This window comes from Salvia hispanica, chromosome 3 (assembly GCF_023119035.1).
Source record: "Salvia hispanica cultivar TCC Black 2014 chromosome 3, UniMelb_Shisp_WGS_1.0, whole genome shotgun sequence".
In the NCBI taxonomy this organism is placed as follows: domain Eukaryota; kingdom Viridiplantae; phylum Streptophyta; class Magnoliopsida; order Lamiales; family Lamiaceae; genus Salvia; species Salvia hispanica.
In genome coordinates this window covers 6,453,404-6,473,010 of record NC_062967.1, presented here as the reverse complement: position 1 = coordinate 6,473,010, position 19,607 = coordinate 6,453,404, and the positions used below count along the sequence as shown (strand labels likewise).

General features: G+C 35.8%; 2 protein-coding genes across 2 annotated transcripts; one reads left to right on the top strand and one right to left on the bottom strand.

The window, feature by feature from the left end:
- Positions 1–453: 453 nt before the first annotated feature.
- Positions 454–1,795, bottom strand: LOC125209141 (lysM domain receptor-like kinase 3). The gene has a single exon (XM_048108751.1). It carries the CDS (start codon positions 1,681–1,683, stop codon positions 454–456), a length of 1,230 nt encoding a protein of 409 aa, XP_047964708.1. The 5' UTR covers positions 1,684–1,795.
- A 1,140-nt stretch (positions 1,796–2,935) lies between these two features.
- LOC125212686 lies at positions 2,936–12,598 on the top strand. Its single transcript, XM_048112916.1, has 13 exons — positions 2,936–3,165; positions 3,534–4,652; positions 4,816–5,521; positions 5,705–6,194; positions 6,281–6,432; positions 6,556–9,909; positions 10,010–10,213; positions 10,353–10,556; positions 10,652–10,855; positions 10,975–11,484; positions 11,574–12,003; positions 12,106–12,196; positions 12,281–12,598. Exons 2-13 carry the CDS (start codon positions 3,538–3,540, stop codon positions 12,483–12,485), a joined length of 7,665 nt encoding a protein of 2,554 aa, XP_047968873.1. The 5' UTR covers positions 2,936–3,165; positions 3,534–3,537; the 3' UTR covers positions 12,486–12,598.
- Positions 12,599–19,607: the final 7,009 nt, after the last annotated feature.

The following is a 19,607-nucleotide window of genomic DNA, read 5'->3' as shown; positions in this document are numbered from 1 at the left end:
TCCAACATGATAGTCTAAAGATTGTATAATATGTATGCCTATTTATTGATTGACCCGATTACGTGATCTACTAAGGTTATACTATAATTTATAGGGTCAAACGATTATCTATGAAAGTATGAGGACTATTGTGCAAATACTAATTTGGATAACTCTAATTTTGTTATGGGTGAAATTAAAGTTATAATAAAGTTAGAAACTTATTCTCTAAATACATGGTTATGGTCCCCAAGTGCAACCTATAAATAGGTCAATAGATTCTCATTCCTATTGATCAAACGTAATATCAAGACTTCACATATTACAGATAATCTGTGAGAGAACGTTGTCACTTGGAAGACTAATTTCCATACTTCGGTATCATCAAGAACATCAACACCAGAATTTGAATCCATGTACGCTTTCACTTTATGTTTATCAATCGTATTCGACACGTGTGATTTATGTGAATCATTAATTTGATTTCAACACAATAACCATGGTGAGTTGTACAATTAATAAACATTGAAATTCTCCTTTGGTTCGATGACTTAAAAGGTCTAGATCTATGTGAATTGAATGAGTAACAGGACATGTAATGTCTTGGGTGACTGGATCATCAGCCACACAATCCAATGCCAACCGCGTTAGCCTCTCCACCACCTCCACCGGATAAGAGTCCTTCAGCCTCTTGTCCACCCACTGCCTCAACCCGCCTCCGCCACCCTCCACCGCCTCTCTCCCTGCATCCACAACCGATATCCTCACATATCTCCCACTCTCCTCATCAACTCTATACGTCAACGCCTCCATCCCCGATACCAGCTCAAGAATCACTACCCCAAATGCATAAACATCGCATTTCTGTGTGGCAATCCCACTTCTTTGAAACTCCGGGGCCATGTACCCTCGAGTCCCTTCAAATTTATCAATCTTACTAAGCCCCACATTTTCCCTCGTGATCTCACCACATAGCTCGGATGTACCAAAATGGCAAATTTTAGCATGCAAATCCGGCTCAACAACAATAATGCTACTACTCTTGATATGATTGTGAACGAACTCAAATCCTAATCCAGTCGAATTATGGACATAATCCAAGCCGTGCGCTATGTCTGATGCAACGCGTATGCGAGACGCCCAATTCGACAACACCGTAAAATTAGGGTTATTTCGATTTTTCAAACAATCAGAGAGACTAGCACCAGCAACGTAATCGTACACCAAATATGCATAACCACCGGAAATTGAAGCCCCCTTGAGCTTAATCAAGCTAGAGTGATGGCTCTTGCAGATTACCGAGAGGCGTTCGACGAGCTGTGCAGTGTCCAATTGGCGGCGGAAGCGCCGCTGCACGACTAACGACTGCTGATCGCGGACGCTGCGCAGCCACGCCGTGGAGGAGGACGAGGAAGAATGTGGCTTGAGCAGGAAATTGTTGGTGGCAGCGCAGATTTCCTGGAGGTCATAGATTTGGGTCTGGTTGGGTAGGACCGTTTCGCGGATGCTGGAGAGGTTGGTGCGGGGGGAGGCGGTGGAGCGGGTGGAGGTGGAGGTGGTGCTGGGAATGATGATATCTTCGGAGCCGGTGGAGAAGGAGGATGAAGTTTGGGAGGTGTTTTTCGTTTGAGTTGATGATGAAGATGGCGATTTTGGGGTGGGTTGGATGACTTGTTTGAATATTTTCTTCTTGGATTTGCACATGAAGGAGAAAGGGGCTCTGAAGGCGATGAGGAAAGGGATTGGGGAGTGGAGAGGGAGAGTGGATGTAGGAGCGGCGGCGGAGCGCGGTGGTTTTGTAGGTGGTGGAGGCGAGGAAGAGGTGTTTTGTAGCCTTGTAGGGGGTGGAGATGAGAAAGGTGTTTATTGCGGTTGGCGGTTTGGAACTTAGAACTAGTTAGTCAAATCAATTTCGGGATTATGAATTTTTCTGGTCATAAATTTTCAACTCTAATCCGACAAATTTTGGGCTAATTCGTTGGTCTATTCGGGCCTAAAAAAATTCGAAAATAATTCATTGTAAACAAAATTTTTCTTTATAAAATAATTTTAAATTTTAGATATTTTTTTCTTCTTAGTTTTAGAATTATAAAATATTCAAAATTTCATAGTTTCAAAATAGTTGGAGAGAAGCCTTTTATCTCGATCAATTACAATATAAACAAAGATTAAATCAATCACTTTTAATTAAAGCTTGTATTCGTGTCATTATTTTTGGCATTGTACGTGATTTTCTTTATGCAAATTAAAATCATACCTTACATAAATTATTAATGATAAATATATTGAGATGTTGATGGGCTGATTTTTAACTTAGTACTATTGATCAGCTTTGGTGGTTGTAAACAGTAGTGATAGCTGATGGGACGATGGAATAATGAGTCGACGTGGAACTTGAAAATTGATAGTGTGGGATCGAGTGAAAAAGTGTATGAAAATGGTTGAAGAAGAATAATGATTGTGCCACATGAAATTAAAATAATTAAAAAAAATCTCTAAAACTTAATATTTTTTAATTAAAAGTTGCAACTTGTCGGGCCGAGCCACAATCTGTTCGGGCCCATCTGTTTAATCCGCCAACCCGTTCAGGCCATCCTGTTTAACCCGTCAACCCATTCAGGTTACAAAATTACAGCCCTCTGCTAATTTATCGGGCTATTCGGGCTGACCCATGAGTTTAGGATTGGAGTGACCTCCCTAAATTTTCTCGATTTTAAAATTAGGGGGTTGAATATGTCCATGTATTTTCAAGTATTGGGTTGTTATTGTACCGACCAGGAAATATTCAACCACCCAATTCCAAAAAGTAAGTAAAATTAAATTTAAATCAGAAATTAACAAATCATATTAGAAAGTGAAATTAAATTAATTTGCGAATTTAAAAGTGAAATGAAATTTAAATAAAATAAATTAAAAATAGTTTAGTTAGGAGTTAGGGCAGGCTCCCGCTTCAATTCTAATTCTGGGCAGTCGCTGCTCTCTTCCTTCAGTCTCTCTCTCGTCTTCTCCACTATCTGACTCTCTCTCAGTCCCTCCGACTACGGCGTCCGCCGCCTCTCCATCCCACTCTCAATCTGGCTGACTCTCCACAAGGTCGCCCGCTGCCTATCCACGACGTCGACGTTCGGTCCCTCCTGGCCTCCTAGACCGCCGCCCGCCGCCGTCTGCCACTTTGCTTATTATAAGGTTCACCCATCTTTATTCAATCTAGTAGGAGTACTATATTTTACTTTGGAGTGTGGATGAATATTTGGAATGGAATCGATTAATATCAGCATTGGTTGATGCTTGTTTGCTGTTTGTATAAGCATGCCGCGCTCCATATCACGAGCGTATTTTGTAATTAGCATTTATTATTTGAGTTTGAATAGATTAAGCACGACCATCAATATCTTGCTGGAAATTTACTTAGTAGCAGTATTAAATTGGCAAAATCAGCCAGTTTGAAACTTTTTTGAAATTCGGGTACCTGGTAACCTGGGTTTAGGCTTTATGATAAACAAGCACTGTAAACTCTAAGCCTCATTTCTCACTACTCTGTTATCGAATTTCAGAATAATGGAGACGAAAGAGCAAAAATTCTCAGAATTTGCCATCAAAATCAGCCATGAAGCAAAGCTCAAAGAGATCCTCCGGAACTTAAACTCCATCGAATCACAGCTCTTTTCCGACGCCGCGAAAGAATTCACTAGAGTGCTCAAATCGGACGTAGGCCCTGAATTTCTTCAGTCATATGTTCAAACATCTTCCAAGCTCGTGGAAATCTCACAGGCGTGGGAATCTCGCCAGGGAAAGCCCGGTTTTTTGCATATTTTGAATTTAGTTTCTGCAATTTTGAAGCTTTGGAAGGATAACGTGGGAGGTGGTGGTGGTAGTGATGCTGGACGGTGGTTGGATAAGTTTGCGCGGTCGTTGATTGAGGAGAAGATGGGGGATTTGTATAAGGAATTGAATAGCAAAGAGGCCAAGAGGCAAAATGCTGTGCTTTATTTGCTGGCGTCGATTGTCTTGCGTAATTCTCACTTGGCATGGGAAGTAGCAAAGGTTTTCGACTTCAAGCTTGCTGTATTCCCCAAGCTGGCGGAAGTTAGGTTGAGAGTGAAGAAGCTTGATGAAGGGAGGAGGAAGATCCACTCCACAAGAAAAGCATTTGTCCGTTTTGCTATGTCGTTTTTAGAGGTGGGCCATCCGAGGTTGTTGAGGGGTATTTTGCAGCAAAAAGAGATGTATTCGGGGGTGTTGAGAGGGCTAGGGAATGATGATGAGGAGACTTTAGTTTATGTTTTGTCAGTATTACGCGATAGAGTGCTTGTTCCGGAGTCTATTGTGCCTCCAGGCCTTAGGAGTGTTCTTTTTGGGAACGTTACGTTAGAGCAATTGATTAGTGTTTCGGGGAGGAGCGAGTTTGTGCATGCAGCAGAGTTGGCACACAATGTGTTGATGATGGTGTGCATTGATCCTGAGAATGGCTTGATGCCCGATTTGAACAGGCATCCGAATCCTCTACGTGGGAATTCTAGGCGTCTTTTGAGTCTAATGAAGAAATTAAAGGCAACAGAAGTTGTGTACCATAAGGAACTGCTTTTGGCCATTGTGAGAGGGCGGCCTTTGTTTGGTTCTTTATACTTGGATGAGTTCCCTTATAGCATTGAAGATGTTGCATCAGATAACTGGTATGAGTTCTTAATCTATGTTATCCTTTTTTAATAAATTACTTAAGTTGTTATGCTGATATGCGCATTTTGCACAATTAAAAAGACACACAACATATCTATGTTGAATGTATTTATGTATGTATGTATTATGCTCTACATGGAATGACTGAGTTACTTGCAGGTTTCCTACTATTTCATTGGCTGCTGCAGTGGTTTCCTCAGTCAGTGTTGGGCATGGCTTTGCTGATAAACATGCACCTGACAGTGAAGACGTGCAAAACATTATAAAATGCATCAGACCACGCCCTTTTAGTAGATCAATTATTACAAAGGGGCTACTTCATGCCGATTCCCTAGTGAAACATGGAACATTGAAGCTTGTGATTGAGGTCTTACATTTGTTTGATTATTTGGTGAAAACTCTAGATACTTTTTATACAGACCATCAAATGTGTGGCTGGGGAACTTTGAAGGAAGAGATTCAAAATGATGTCAGAATGTTGCTTCCTGATCCTCAAGTTTTGTTGTCTTTGCTTTCTCCCTTAAGTAGCCATGTCAAGAGTCTCGAATCTGCTTTAAAAAGGAAGGCTGAAGCAGAAATTGTGCCAGAACATTGTGGTAACTCTAGTAAGAGGTTGAAAAGTTCACATGCAAGTGAAGACTTGGATTTGGTTATAAGTGGAGTAAACTCTTCTGGAGTGAATTTGTTTGAGGAAGGGGAAGATGTAGATTCAGATGGTGAGCAACCACTAGAAAATGGAACTGATATTGATCGATGTGTTAGAGATATTTGGGGTTTAAGTCAGTGTTCCGCATCACAGACTAATATAAAAGATGTAGATACGTTCTTTTACTCCAAGATACTCGATTCTCTCAAGATCTATTACGTAAGTTCTGGTATTTAAATTACAATGGCGCACCATAACTGTTATCATATTGAGGATAGGAATCATATTACTAGGCATCCTTTCATTTCGTAATTTTTATGCATAAAATCCCTAATGCTTGCTTTCTTTGTCTATTTTTTTTGGCAATGTCTATAACTCATTAGCATTTAATCTGTCTTGCAGAGAACCATGCCTATGGCCATGGAGAGATCAGTTGATTTTTTTAAATTAATACCGAATAATCCACTGGCATTACCAACAATCCTGCAGCAGTCTTTATTGCAACTGCTCAATGAACATGTCAGTCAGATTTCTAAAGATGTGACCCCTATCACAAGCCCACCGCAAATGTACAGGCATCTGCATCCATTTCTCATCTTATTAGTGGGATCACCACTCAAACAGATAAAGGAACAAGCTTATGCCTTAGCAGAGACAGCCATCTTAAGCACCGGCGCATTTGACAAGAATGTAAAGGAAATTTGTGCCTGGTTCTTTTTCATACCCGGCTATACAGATAATTTCCTTGGAGAACTAGAAGTTCAGATCCTACAAGAGTTGTCATCAGTTATTGTTTCTTTCCTATGTGATGCTGTTTCCACCACCGGAAACAACTTATACAAGTATATGGAATCATTGAAGAATTACATCTATGATGCAGAAGGTGGCAAAGGTAGCCGGTAACACTTCCCTTCTTTCCATTCGTTTACATCCTTTTAATGTTTTGTTGAATTTATGCTTTTTACATGGTGTTGGCAGATCTGTCTCCTGAAGTAAGCCCTTTTATTATATGTGTACTGGAGAAGTGTTTGCGCTTGCTCAGCTCTGAATCAGGATCCTTCACGTTACCTCAGAAGTCGTTGATATCATTGTATGTTTCCAACACAATCAAGTATCTATTAGACACACAGGTATAGTGCCATGGTTGTTTAATCTTCATGCCATATGTGCGCGTGCATTTGTTTGTACATGTATTTCTTGTCATCTTTCTCACTCCATTGATCTTTGGATGAAATGCAAATAACTTTTGCCAGGTGAAAGCTGAAGCATTGTCGGGTTTAGTTAATCGCATATTATCTGAGAAGCTTGAGAACAACAATGTTGATGTACTCGAATTCGCTGAATGTCCATGTGAATGGAGACCACTGAAGATTCTGTTACGTTTTGCACGAGATATATTACATCAACAGTGTTATGGCATAAATTCCAATGTGAAGGATATTGAGCGACCAGATAGTTCTTTTGTCAAAACTCTTGCAGATATTGAAGATGTTTTAAAAACTGAGTATCACATTGGGCTTGTTGGATTGAGTGTAGGGTTTTCTTTCTCGTTGATGTGCACAAGACGAGATGAGCTATTGCACAATTTTCCTACAGTCTTATCTATATCGATTAACCTGTCTGAGGTACCTTTCTCAGTTTTGTCATCCATTTTGTTCCTTGAATCAAGTTATCTTGATGATGTCATAGAGCTATGGCCTGAACTGTTCGCTGCTGCTCTAGATAATGTTGAGAACTCTGAAGAAAAGGGGGAGAGTTTGTATAATGCTGATCATGATTCAGTAGGAGCTGCCTCTTTTGCATTATCCCGTTACTTAAAAATTGTCCCGTTCTATGCACTGTTTTCATCCATCGCACAAAGTTGCAGCCTGCATCTAGTAGAGCGGCCAAGACTTCAAAAGTTGTTGTTGGATAAGGTTACTGGGATTGCACCTGATCATTTAATTTCTTCATTGTGCAATGTACTCTTCTGGATTAATCACACAAGGTCATGCGATGGACTCAGATCTCTGGAGGAGCTTGAGATCCTTTCTGAAACATGCTTCATGCTTGCAGAGCACTTGTTGAGACAATTGTTGATTGAGAATGTGGACACTGTTATATCAGCTCATGACAAAGAGCCTCTACAACTACATCGTGTGGTTGATGTGGCAGAAATCATCTTTACCAATACTGCTTTAACTGCATCACTGAATTGTTCTTTGTCTGGTGATAATGTACTTTCGGATTCAGTCTTTGGAGAAACTATGGAAAAACTGCTTGAGTTAGCCAGAGAAGGAATTTGTAGAATGGATGTCAATGCCCTGAACTTGTTAAGAACAGCTTCTGAACTCTTGTCTGTTGTGCATGGTGGTAATATATCTGCACGAGTTATAAATGGCAGAAGGCGCATATCCCGAGCATTTAATTTGCTGAAAGAGAAGCTATTTCTGATATTCAAGACTAGGTTTGATGCTTCCGTCGAGTCCATGGACTTTAAACCCTTGCTTCCAACATTCTATGCTTTACACTCTTTCATTAGCTTCATATCTCCCTGTGAGCTGCTTGAATTGGTGAGTTGGTCATTCTCTCAGATCGATATTAATGATGCAACCTTTCATATGCCATCAAAAAGAAATGCTCTTTTTATTGGGTTGCACCTCGCCAGTTGCACTTTTGATTTCCTCGCAGAACACATGAGGCAGCCATACTTGGAATACAAGCCATATAGTTTTTCTGGTGGAACTGAGACACATTTTGATGTTCTTTTGTTCGAGAGGATCTTTTTCCAATTACTACAGGTTGGCAGCCATTTGAAACTGGATATTGCTGATGCTTGTCTGCTCAAAGCTTTCACTGTTGCGAAAATGCATAAAGGTATTCATCATTCTCATCTTCCTTCTGTTATGGTTTTACAAAGAGTTGTTGCAACCATTCCCATAAATATAATCTCATATTGCTTGCAAAAGATTAACAGAACGAGAGCTGACCTGGTGTATGATATTGTTGTAATGAGTCCCCTGCATATGTCTGTGTTTGGATCTATGTTATTTAAAATACTGGATAAGTCTTTACCTCCTGCCAATGTAATACAAGGAACTAGTAAACACTGTTTCTCTGATGAAGAATTACTGATGGTTCTGCCAACTGTCTTGTTGTACTTAAATTCGGTTATTCCTAAATTTGGGGGACAGCTCTGCAAGGCCTTTGAAGCTATATGTTTGGCATATGGGCCTGTACTCTTGAGTGATTTTTCTAAGTGGAAGAGTTTTGTCTCGGATAGAATTTTTGAGATTGGATTTGATGACATGATTGCGTCCAAAGAAGAATATTCAGATCTTTTCTCATACAGTCTTCTTGGGAAAACAATCCTGGTGGTACGAGATCACCTTATATTAGGTGAAAAATTTATCGCGGTTGGTAGAAGATTGGATCTATATAATTCCATTTGTCCATCTACCACTGACCATATAGTTGACGACTTCTGCGGCAAGACTGGAGGTCGTTCGCTTTTGAAGCCTTTAGATTTTGTGAACAGAGTTGTTGCAAAGATAAACTTGTGCAGGGTGCTGTTGTTTACAGAGCATACTCAGGTGGATAATGGAGAGAAAAAGGTAGATTCTCCAAAAGTTACCATTAACATGGCAACATCAAGAATCCATTTTCTAAAGATATTGATTAATTCCTGGATATTGATTGTCAAGAAATTCCAAGATAACATTGACTACATTGGAAATGTTGATGGCGATAAACTATCAGTGTTTAGATTTTTGGAAGTCTTTGTAATGAATAACGTACTGGAATTGACAACAGATATGCATGACTCTTTGATTGAGCTGGACTCTCACCCCTTCATAGAGCAACTTGTTAAATCATTTCTTCTGTACAGATTTGGAGATCCTGTAACACTGAGGATGCTTAGAACTATTCTCGCCAATATATCTCATTGGAAATTTTCATGCGATTCATCCATACAGCTATTGCTTGCTCACTCCCAGTTTGCAAATTCCATTCATGTGGCCTGTCAGTCATTTGTTTCTTCTAAGTTTGGACTTGTATTTACTCCCATGCAGAGCATTTTAAGATTGTTTCTTGTTGGTCGCGGTGGACCAGATACTTTGGATTACAAAAGCAATGAATTGAAAGATAGGGAGACTCTTCATTTGCTTGAACTTGTTAAGCTTGTAAGAGTACTTCTACATATATATGCTCAGCAAAGAGAAGTAAATTTTGGTGAAGACACTGGTATAAATGGTCAAGAGTTGATTCATCTTCTTCTAATGGCATATGGGGCAACGTGTTCCGAAGTTGATTTGGAAATATATAATTTATTATTGGATATAGAGTCCAATGATGAATCATGTGCTGGAACTGTTGCTCGAACAGATTATCTGTGGGGCATTGCATCTTTAAAGGCGAGAAAAGATTTGGAACATGACAGAGTTACGCAGTCTGTTGACCAAAACAACATGGAAGTCTATGAACGTCGAAAAGATAAGTTCAGAGAGAATATTCCGATTGACCCAAAGATATGTGCTCAAACTGTGCTCTTTTTTCCTTACAACAGAGTTGTTTATGGAGGAAATTCACCGAAGCTTCAAAAAGCTAGTTCAGTAGTTGTGCATGAGGTACTTACATTTAAATACCAATTCACATTCAAGCATCTTTATATGCTGGAAAAATTAATGTTTATCATACCCTTTTGCTCACTGGTCTTTTTTTGTACAGGACCCTTCTACTACTGTCCAGATATATGATCCCGTCTTCATCCTCCGATTCTCAATTCACTGTCTTGTGATGGGCTATATTGAACCTATTGAATTTGCTAGTTTAGGCTTGCTTGCTGTCACCTTTGCCAGTATATCTTCACCTGATGATGATATGAGGAAATTGGGATATGAATCACTAGTAAAGTTCAAGAGTGCGCTAGAGGTACTTAATTCTTTTTAGTGTCATTTATGAACGATTATTGTACTTCATATGCTGTAACTCTAGTTCTATTGCTTCTATAGAAAGTGTTCCATTTATATCTAGCTTTTACACATTTGACAATTGGACCGGTTATGTACAGAAATGTCAAAAGAAGAAAGAAGTGGTACGGCTTCGTCTTCTACTTACATATTTGCAAAACGGAATAGAAGAGCCGTGGCAAAGGATTCCATCTGCCATTGCTGTGTTCGCTGCAGAGGCTTCTGTAGTACTGTTGGACCCGTCCAATAATAATTATTCTACCATAAGCAAGCATCTCAGTAATTCCCCTAGCATGAACATGAAGGTATGACACCCATGGTCCAGTTAATGGCTATCCAGTGTTTTACTTTTGGATATCTAGGCTTCTACATTAACTTAATGTTATGTTAAAAATGCCAGGTTATACCATTATTCAAGAATTTTTTCTGGAGTACCTCAATTACTTTTAAAGCAGATAGAGTATGGATGCTTCGATTGCTATGTACGGGGCTGAATACAGAAGATGATGCTCAAACATACATCCGAAACTCCATTTTTGAGACCCTCATTAGTTTTTATACTTCTCCTCTTTCAGATAATGAGTCGAAGGAGCTTATAATTCAGGTTTGATTGGTTGCAGTATCTTAGTTGTGTGGATTCAGTTGACTTAGTGTGGAATTATTTCTTTATATATTATACTGTCCAAATATTCTGTTAATTTCCTTGACTGGTGTCTGGTGCAGGTAGTAAAGAAGGGCGTACTGTTACATAAAGCAGTCTGGTTTTTAGTTGAACACTGTGGTGTCATTTCATGGCTGTCATCTATTCTTCCTTTTCTCCATGGGAGTGGATTTGAAGACCAGAGAAAATTTGTCCTGGCACAACTGCCTATAATATTGGAGGTTGTAAGTTGTATTACATCACCAAGAAACATTGTCGAGTGGCTGCAGAAACATGCTATGGAGCAGCTTTCAGAACTTGCATTGCATTTGTACAAAATCCTAGTTAGCAGTGTTGAACTTATTAAGGATCAGAGCAGCATTTGTGTCTCAATTTTGCAAATATTGGCATTAGTACTGAAGATATCACAGAAGAGGAAGATATATCAACCGCATTTCACATTGTCAGACGAGGGTTTATTCCAACTATATGAGGCTGTTGAAGCATGCTCGAAATCCATTTACAATCCTATCATGGGTTTGGGTCTCAAAGTTGTTCTTATGAGTACTCCTCCAGTCACTATTCTGCAAATGGTACATCCCCTCTGTTATTTGTGTTTGTCAAATTTCATATAGTTAGGTTCTAAACCTCCTGTTTCACACTCATATGCATCGTCTATCAGGATAAGGAGAAGCTTTTGAAGTTCTTGAGATGGGCAGTTACCACCGCTCTCCAGTCGAAGTCGGAAGAATTGGATACTGGCGAAGATTCTGATCATCATTTGATTGCAGGATCGGAGAAGAAACAAATTGAAGAATCCCTTGACTCAAAACTTTTGCGGTGGCTAACTGCCTCAGCGATCCTTGGAAAAGTTACTTTGAATTCGAGAAAACTCAACGATGGCAGTGTCTTGGAAAAATCTAGCCTCCACGCTTTGCAGTCTTGGTTAGAATGCCCTGAGAAAGAGACTAAGGAAACTGTGGAATATGGCTGTGGAGAAATATTAGCTGCCGCAATAATTCAGCTGTTAAAGCAGCTGAACTTCAGCCACCAACTACTCCCGTCTTCTGTTTCTGCACTGTGTCTCCTACTTCTTTCCGACACCTCCACAGGTTTTATTCCATTTCTTAATTTCATCAAATATGACTCTTGTCGTAAATTTCTATTCAATGAGTGATGACTCTCCTTGTAACCGTCTACAATTTCCTATGTAGGTTTGAAGAGTTTGAATGGGGTTCGAAGTTGTTTGCCATCACTTTGTTCGAAGATACAGTGGCCCGTCGAAGCAATTCCTGCTTGGAGATGGTATAAGATACTCGTCTTGTGGAGATTGTATATCCATCCTCTCTACCTAGTTAAAGCCGTTTGCTGATCATTGCTCTTGAACAGGTCATATTACCATCCATGGAGAGACCTAACCACCAAACTCAGCGACGTTGAGAAACTGGACGAAATCCATGCCTGTGAGAGGCTGCTAGCGGTGGCTTCTAACGTTGTCACGGAGAAATCGGGATGTAGCCATTTTTTCGATCTTAAAGATGTGGACAAGTTGCGAGTACATGAATGGGAGAGAACTCTTATTCATTCTGAATAACTGTAGGTATGCTTCACAGTGAACATATTCAGCAAATTAAGAGTGTATTCTTCAGCAAATATTCCCCATAATACTTTTTTTTTGCGTTTCCATTTAATGCATCAATTGCTATATACCTATTTACTTTTTTGAAGTTGATATAAGCTAAAAAATATTGTATCATCTTCTTTTAAGGTTATGATCATAGTACTATTTTGAAAACTTTTCATGCAGGAAAAATAATACAGTAAACTAATTGTATTTTCATGAAGGTATTTTTATTGTATTTTTGAAACAAATGCAAAGATAATTATCTATCCGTTGAAATAGGGATGATTATCATATCATAAATAAGGAGTATCATAAATATACGATAATTAGTATAGGAATGTAATCAAATCTAAACTCTAAATATTATATAAATTTTAAACTATGATTTGGACTATGAAAAATTGTCAACATATTACAAAATAATAGCAATAGAAAATATCAACACAGTGTCAATGGTTGACACCGTATTGACATTGTGTTGACAATAAAATCTTAAAATTTTATACTATGTTGACACTGTATTGAAAAATTTAGAGTTTGTATAATATAGGAGTTTGCATTTTATCACTACTCAATTAGTATATTTCTAAAAGATTATCTAGTTTTCATTTTTAGTAGTAAGCTTTTTTTCTTAATAAGATGGGTTAATCTCTACTAATAATATTTTACTTCAGGAACTTATTATATTGATATCGCTTATATTTTAAGAATTTCATATTAAAATTTACGTTATCCACTAAATCTCTATTTTTATTACATAAGTACCTGAACTTATTATAAGAATAACTGGGTCTGGAAGTACGTATTTATAACATACAAATTACAGAAAAATATTTATTCTATACTTCTACTATACCAATTCATTTTAAATTTATCCCAAAGAATTGTATTCATGTTTGTATGTATGTATGATTATTTAAATAATAATTAAAGTTCATTCAAGTTTTGATTATAATTTATTTTTCTCAATTATTTCTTCGTGTACAAAACTAAATTTAAAGTTTTTTCAATTCTTTCCATTTTCAATTTTCCCTTTCTAATAGAGACACCAATTAAGTACACTAATTTCAACCATAATTAAGTACTGATTACTAATACAATCGAGTAATTCCCTATCGCCACATAAACAACTTTCTATGATTTTGATTCCGCAACTTTTCTTAGGTATTTCCTTCACAATTATTAGGATTCTTACGTATTTAGATATTTAAAATATAATTTTAATTCTTTTATACAATTGATACAATTATTATTATATTATAAATCATTAATTAATATTTTAAAATAACAAAATTATGATTTGTACTTAATTATAATAAATAATAATAAATAACTATAATTATAATAATTATTATTATACTAACGCTTAATCATTATTATTACTTTATTTCCTCTCTTACTTTATTTTCTCTATTTTTATCTCTTTCCTATACTTTATTATCTCTTCACTTAATATATTTTAATATATCTTTCTTAATCTCTGTATCGAAAAGAAGTGACTCTACTACTAGGGATTAATAATAATAATAATAATAATAATAATAATAATAATAATAATAATAATAATTATTATTATTATTATTAATAATTATTATTATTGTTATTATTTATTAAAATTTGAAATCGTGAATTACATACCATTACTAATAAAAAACTATATTTATAATATCATTTTGTTATTATGTTACATAACTTATTAAAATAAAATCTTAAACTAATTATTTAAATGATGCATTGTAATAATATAAATAATATTATAATTATCACTAATGTTTTTAATAAATTAATTAGTAGTACTATTTTCATTTCAGTGTTTAAATTAAAAAATAAAATTTAAAATCTTGGTTTTTCTTTCAAACACCAGAAATTAAAACCGTTTGGAATCATATTTTTTCATTATTATTTTTTTTGCCAATTTTACTTTTCCATCAAACAAACATGGCAAAAGAAAATAAATTACTTACTTATCCATATTACCATTAATTGAAAAAAGGAAAATTAGAATAAATTGAAAATTCTAGGATTTCAAGAATCACTAGCTTATAAATAGGGCTCTCCCTTATTCTAAATAATATATTCATACAAACATTGTATAATCTTTTACAAATTACATCAATATAATGGGAATAGCCAAGCTCTTGCCACCTCTCTTGCTAGGACTACTGCGCTCTGTGCAGTTGTTGTCTCAGCTGGTATGCACATATTTTTTTTTCTCATATTATTATTCTATCTTTTCAAAGATATACATCGAATAAAATAGTTTTTTAAATTTATATTTGTCTCAAAATTACTTTTCTTATATTTTTGTGATAATTTATTGAAATATGATATTTACAGGTTCAATAGGGGTAGAGAAAGACCAAGCAATTTGCCAATTAAACATTAATTTTGCATGTCTGGTGGGAACACGTGGATTTTGTCAAGATGAATGCACCAGGACGTTACAAGGGCGTCGTGTAAGCGTCCTTGATGCCCGTTGTTTATCTACTGGAAAAGATGACGACACTTATTGTGTATGTTACTACACATGCGAATAATAATTGTATTAGCATAGTAAACTTGAATAATAATATTGGTCAATCATGCTATATTTTTCACTACATCTCTTTGATATCGTCAGTATTACTATTCGTTAATACTTAACATCATGAAAAAGAAAGGGTGCTTCATTTTTTGACTCGCCTTTCTTTTTTATTCTGATGCTTAATATTTTGGATATTTGACGTCAAGATTTTACTGAGAAATGTACGTTCCAATCCTTATCTTTTAGTATATGGTTATTTCCAAGTTACTGTATTTTTAAGTTGAATTGACATGTCGCGTCTATTTTTATTTTTTATTTTTTGATAGTAATTTATTAGATACAAATATAAGGAATAATCAATAAATCAATGATGAGAGACATAAGATTAAAAAAGGTTTGTCAAACAAGCTGGATAATTGATACATAGAACCTAAATAGAAAGATAAAAGCAAGCAAAACAAATGGCTAGAGCAAGCCCCGACGACCATTCTTCAGTTCGTTCGAAAGAACCGAACAAGCCCTCAAAACGTCACGACCAACTTTTCAAGAACTTGTTCTGGAGAGAAAGGAAAATCATGGCACCAACGTAACCTTGAGTCCACAAGAAGACCGCCTATTAAAACCGATATTAACTCTACTAACAATGTTTCACTTTTATCACTTATTTTATTGATATATCTTATATTTTACCAATTTCTCAATAAATATTGTTACACTTCAATTACTTATTTTATTGGTATATATTATATTTTACTAAATTTTTAATAAAACTCATGGCGTTTAATATGTAAATGCCTATTCATGTGATTGTCGAGATGATCCATTTAATACGTACCATATAGTAATTATGTGTCTTTTAAAATACAAGAAAAATATGATATTTAATGAAAATTTCTTTTGTCTAAGAATTAAATTACTTTCCTTATTTTTCTATAATTAAATCAAGTAGGGAAATTTAATAATTGAAAATCGAATTACTTGTCGTATTTTCTCTAAAGACATTAACTTTACAATTTAGGATCAAATACTTTCATAACACACTCTTTATCAAATAATAAATAGATGTAAATAATTCGATAGTTTGATTTTATAGAGTCTGAACTCTGAACTCTCAATCTGGACGGGGTTACCAAAAATTTTAAATATCTAATAATAAGATAGTTTAATTTGTCCTATTGCAAATGGACTCATGTAAGTATATTGGACTGCTATGTCAATTAAGCCCATTTAATTTCTTGTGTTCTTTTGCACGTTAAAATTCTTTGATTAAATCAACACTTGATTATATATATAAAACCAAGAAGATAATGCAACAAAACATAAAGTATAAAATAATACTTAAATCTTTTGCACGTTAAAATTCTTTGATTAAATCAACACTTGATTATATATATAAAACCAAGAAGATAATGCAACAAAACATAAAGTATAAAATAATACTTACTTTATTTACGTAGAATAATTATTTTTATTATTTTTTTCGGGAGGTTACATTCCATCCCCCATAAAATAATACATTACATTCCATATATGAGTTTGCATTTTATCACTACTCAATTAGTATATTTATAAAAGATTATCTAGTTTTCATTTTTAGTAGTAAGTTTTTTTCTTAATAAGATGGGTTAATCTCTACTAATAATATTTTACTTCAGGAACTTATTATATTGATATCGCTTATATTTTAAGAATTTCATATTAAAATTTATGTTATCCACTAAATCTCTATTTTTATTATATAAATACTTGAACTTATTATAAGAATAACTGGGTCTAGAAGTACGTATTTATAACATACAAATTACAGAAAAATATTTATTCTATACTTCTACTATACCAATTCATTTTAAATTTATCCCAATTCAATTGTATTCATGTATGTATGTATGATTATTTAAATAATAATTAAAGTTCATTCAAGTTTTGATTATAATTTATTTTTCTCAATTATTTCTTCGTGTGCAAAACTAAATTTAAAGTTTTTTCAATTCTTTCCATTTTCAATTTTCCCTTTCTAATAGAGACACCAATTAAGTACACTAATTTCAACCATAATTAAGTACTGATTACTAATACAATCGAGTAATTCCCTATCGCCACATGAAGCTCACTTTTTTGTTTAGACGGTGTGCTCAATAAGGAATATCAAGCTTCCTAGGTCCAGCGAATCCACTAGATCACAGGGTCTAGGAACTCACAGATCGTTGGAAGATCTCGGTCGTCGGACACACAGAATACCTCTTCAAAACCCTCAACCACGTATACTAAAATTAGCACAGGGAAGTAGGGATCGATCCCACAGAGATGAATGCGTAATTAAACATGTTCAAGGATTGGGGACTATTTTTGGGTTGGCTGCTGCCACGCAATTTGGGTTGAGGAAATTAAACAAAACTTGGAGTTGAAATCTGCTACGCTAACAGCTAGATCTGGCAGAAACAGAAATCATGCATATAACTGGAACGAGCGAGGCAATTACTAGATCTAAAAAAAACTATTCCCTAAATTATCTAGACCTGGGAAATAAACTGACGGTGGGGACCATTTGCTGAAAAGGTAAAGTACGGATGAAAATCTGAAAAGCAACGAACTAAAGTACTAACTAACAGCGACATCATCTTCTCCAACAATTTGCATAAAACTTTCAGTAAAAACAGAGATAGGACGTAAATCGAAACGAAGCAGACTGAATTTAAAGCAATTAAACGAAGAACAATTAAAACTAAGCAGATCTGCGACTACTAGACGAAGTAAAATGAAAAGAGAGCAGAAAATTCACGATCCATACACAACTCGGTTTTCCCTGTTCAAATCCACACTTCGGATGCTAAATCCACTCCGGATCCAAGCATCCGAAACAAACTCCGTCCAAATTTATGTCCATAGCTACAGATTCGCCAATCAACCACCGATCAACAACAACACAGATCCACAACCTATTTCCCAGATCAAGCACAGAAACATCCAAAACAGAGAATAACATTCAACTTCTGAAATTAAACCTCAAAAACACAGAATCAACGTAAATCAACACAAGATAAACACCATCATGACATAAACTAAATGCATAGATAATCGGTAAGTGGCCAGTAACTAATCGACTTCAGAAACGTTGTAGTTCGACGGAATAAAAGTGCAAAAACTGAATGTAAGCTGATTATATCTTCGCTCTCCGTGAGGACGGTGTTACCACTAACTTTCTCCGAAGATAAACCCTTAACTACCCCAGAATTCCCATTTTTCCCAAGTGTGAGTAAGTGTGTGAGTTGAGAGCAAAATCATGTATGTATCGTGTGCTGCATGCTCCTCTTTATATAGGCGTAGAAGTGGGTCCAGCAGGGTGTGAATAGTCTTAGTTACCCTCGACTTTGGACTTCCTTCGTCTAGCCATTTTTCTCTTCAACTCTGCTCACTTTCCTTCGCTAGTCCATTGCCTCCAGCTCTTCCTGGATCTAACGATTTCCTTCACACACCTGGCTTAAAAATTGCGTTAGACCCAGTAAAATAAAGTGTTTTTCACCACATAACCGATGCATGAAATTAGCCTTATCAAACTGCTCACACTTAAACCATACTTGTCCTCAAGTATAAAGACAAGAAAAAGAATAAGGAAAATTTCAAAGCACGGTTATCCCCTGACCGACTCTTTAGACTCTTACTTAACACAGACTCCTAGACCTAGACATAACTGACGCACAAATAACAAACACTTAAAATAAATGAAAACACATAGAAACATATGCATGAGCTGTTGGGGATAATCGCAGCGGAAATTGCAAAACAAATAAATTCACATAAGAATCTATTTAGGTGATTATGTAGGTCGATTCAATTTCATGCTTGAACATGTAGAAACATATAATTGCGCAATTAATCACATAATTTAAATTAAATTATGTTGTTGAATACTTACAACAATGATTTCCAAAGAATCGAAGTGGCTTGCTACTTCTCCACGTGTAGATCTTGAAGCTTGATTGTGAATGTAAGACCAAAGATCTTCTTAACTATGACCCTTAACTCTATTGATCTAAATTTCTTGTGGGAGGAATCTCTTAGAAATTATAAGAATCTTGAAGGAGAAGACAAGAAAGCCAAGTGTGGAGGCTAGGGTTTGTGATAACACACTTGTCTCCTCTCCTTACATTCTTATTTATAGAGTTTATGATGGGCTAGGTTAGGGATCTATGGGGCTTGGATTGGGCCTCCCCTATTGGACCTTCTTTACTAATTAAATTATAATCCATAATTTAATATAAGGCCAATGGAATATTTCTTGTGCCACTATAGAAGAAATATTGACCGCCCATCCAATCCGTGATTACAAGCAATCCGGGTTAACCTCTTTAATATATTATTTCTCGTGTCTAAGACTTTCTATATCCATTAATTAATTTGTAGTCTGCTATAGACTTAAAATTAATTAATATCTTTTATTTCCAAGAGTTTGTCTAGTACGAGATGTATATCAAAATATACTTTTCCTTTTCTATTTATTCTTGGATTAAATCCAAACCGGCCGGGTTTCCGAATAATAGAACTTCTCTCGAACACCTCTTGGGGATATA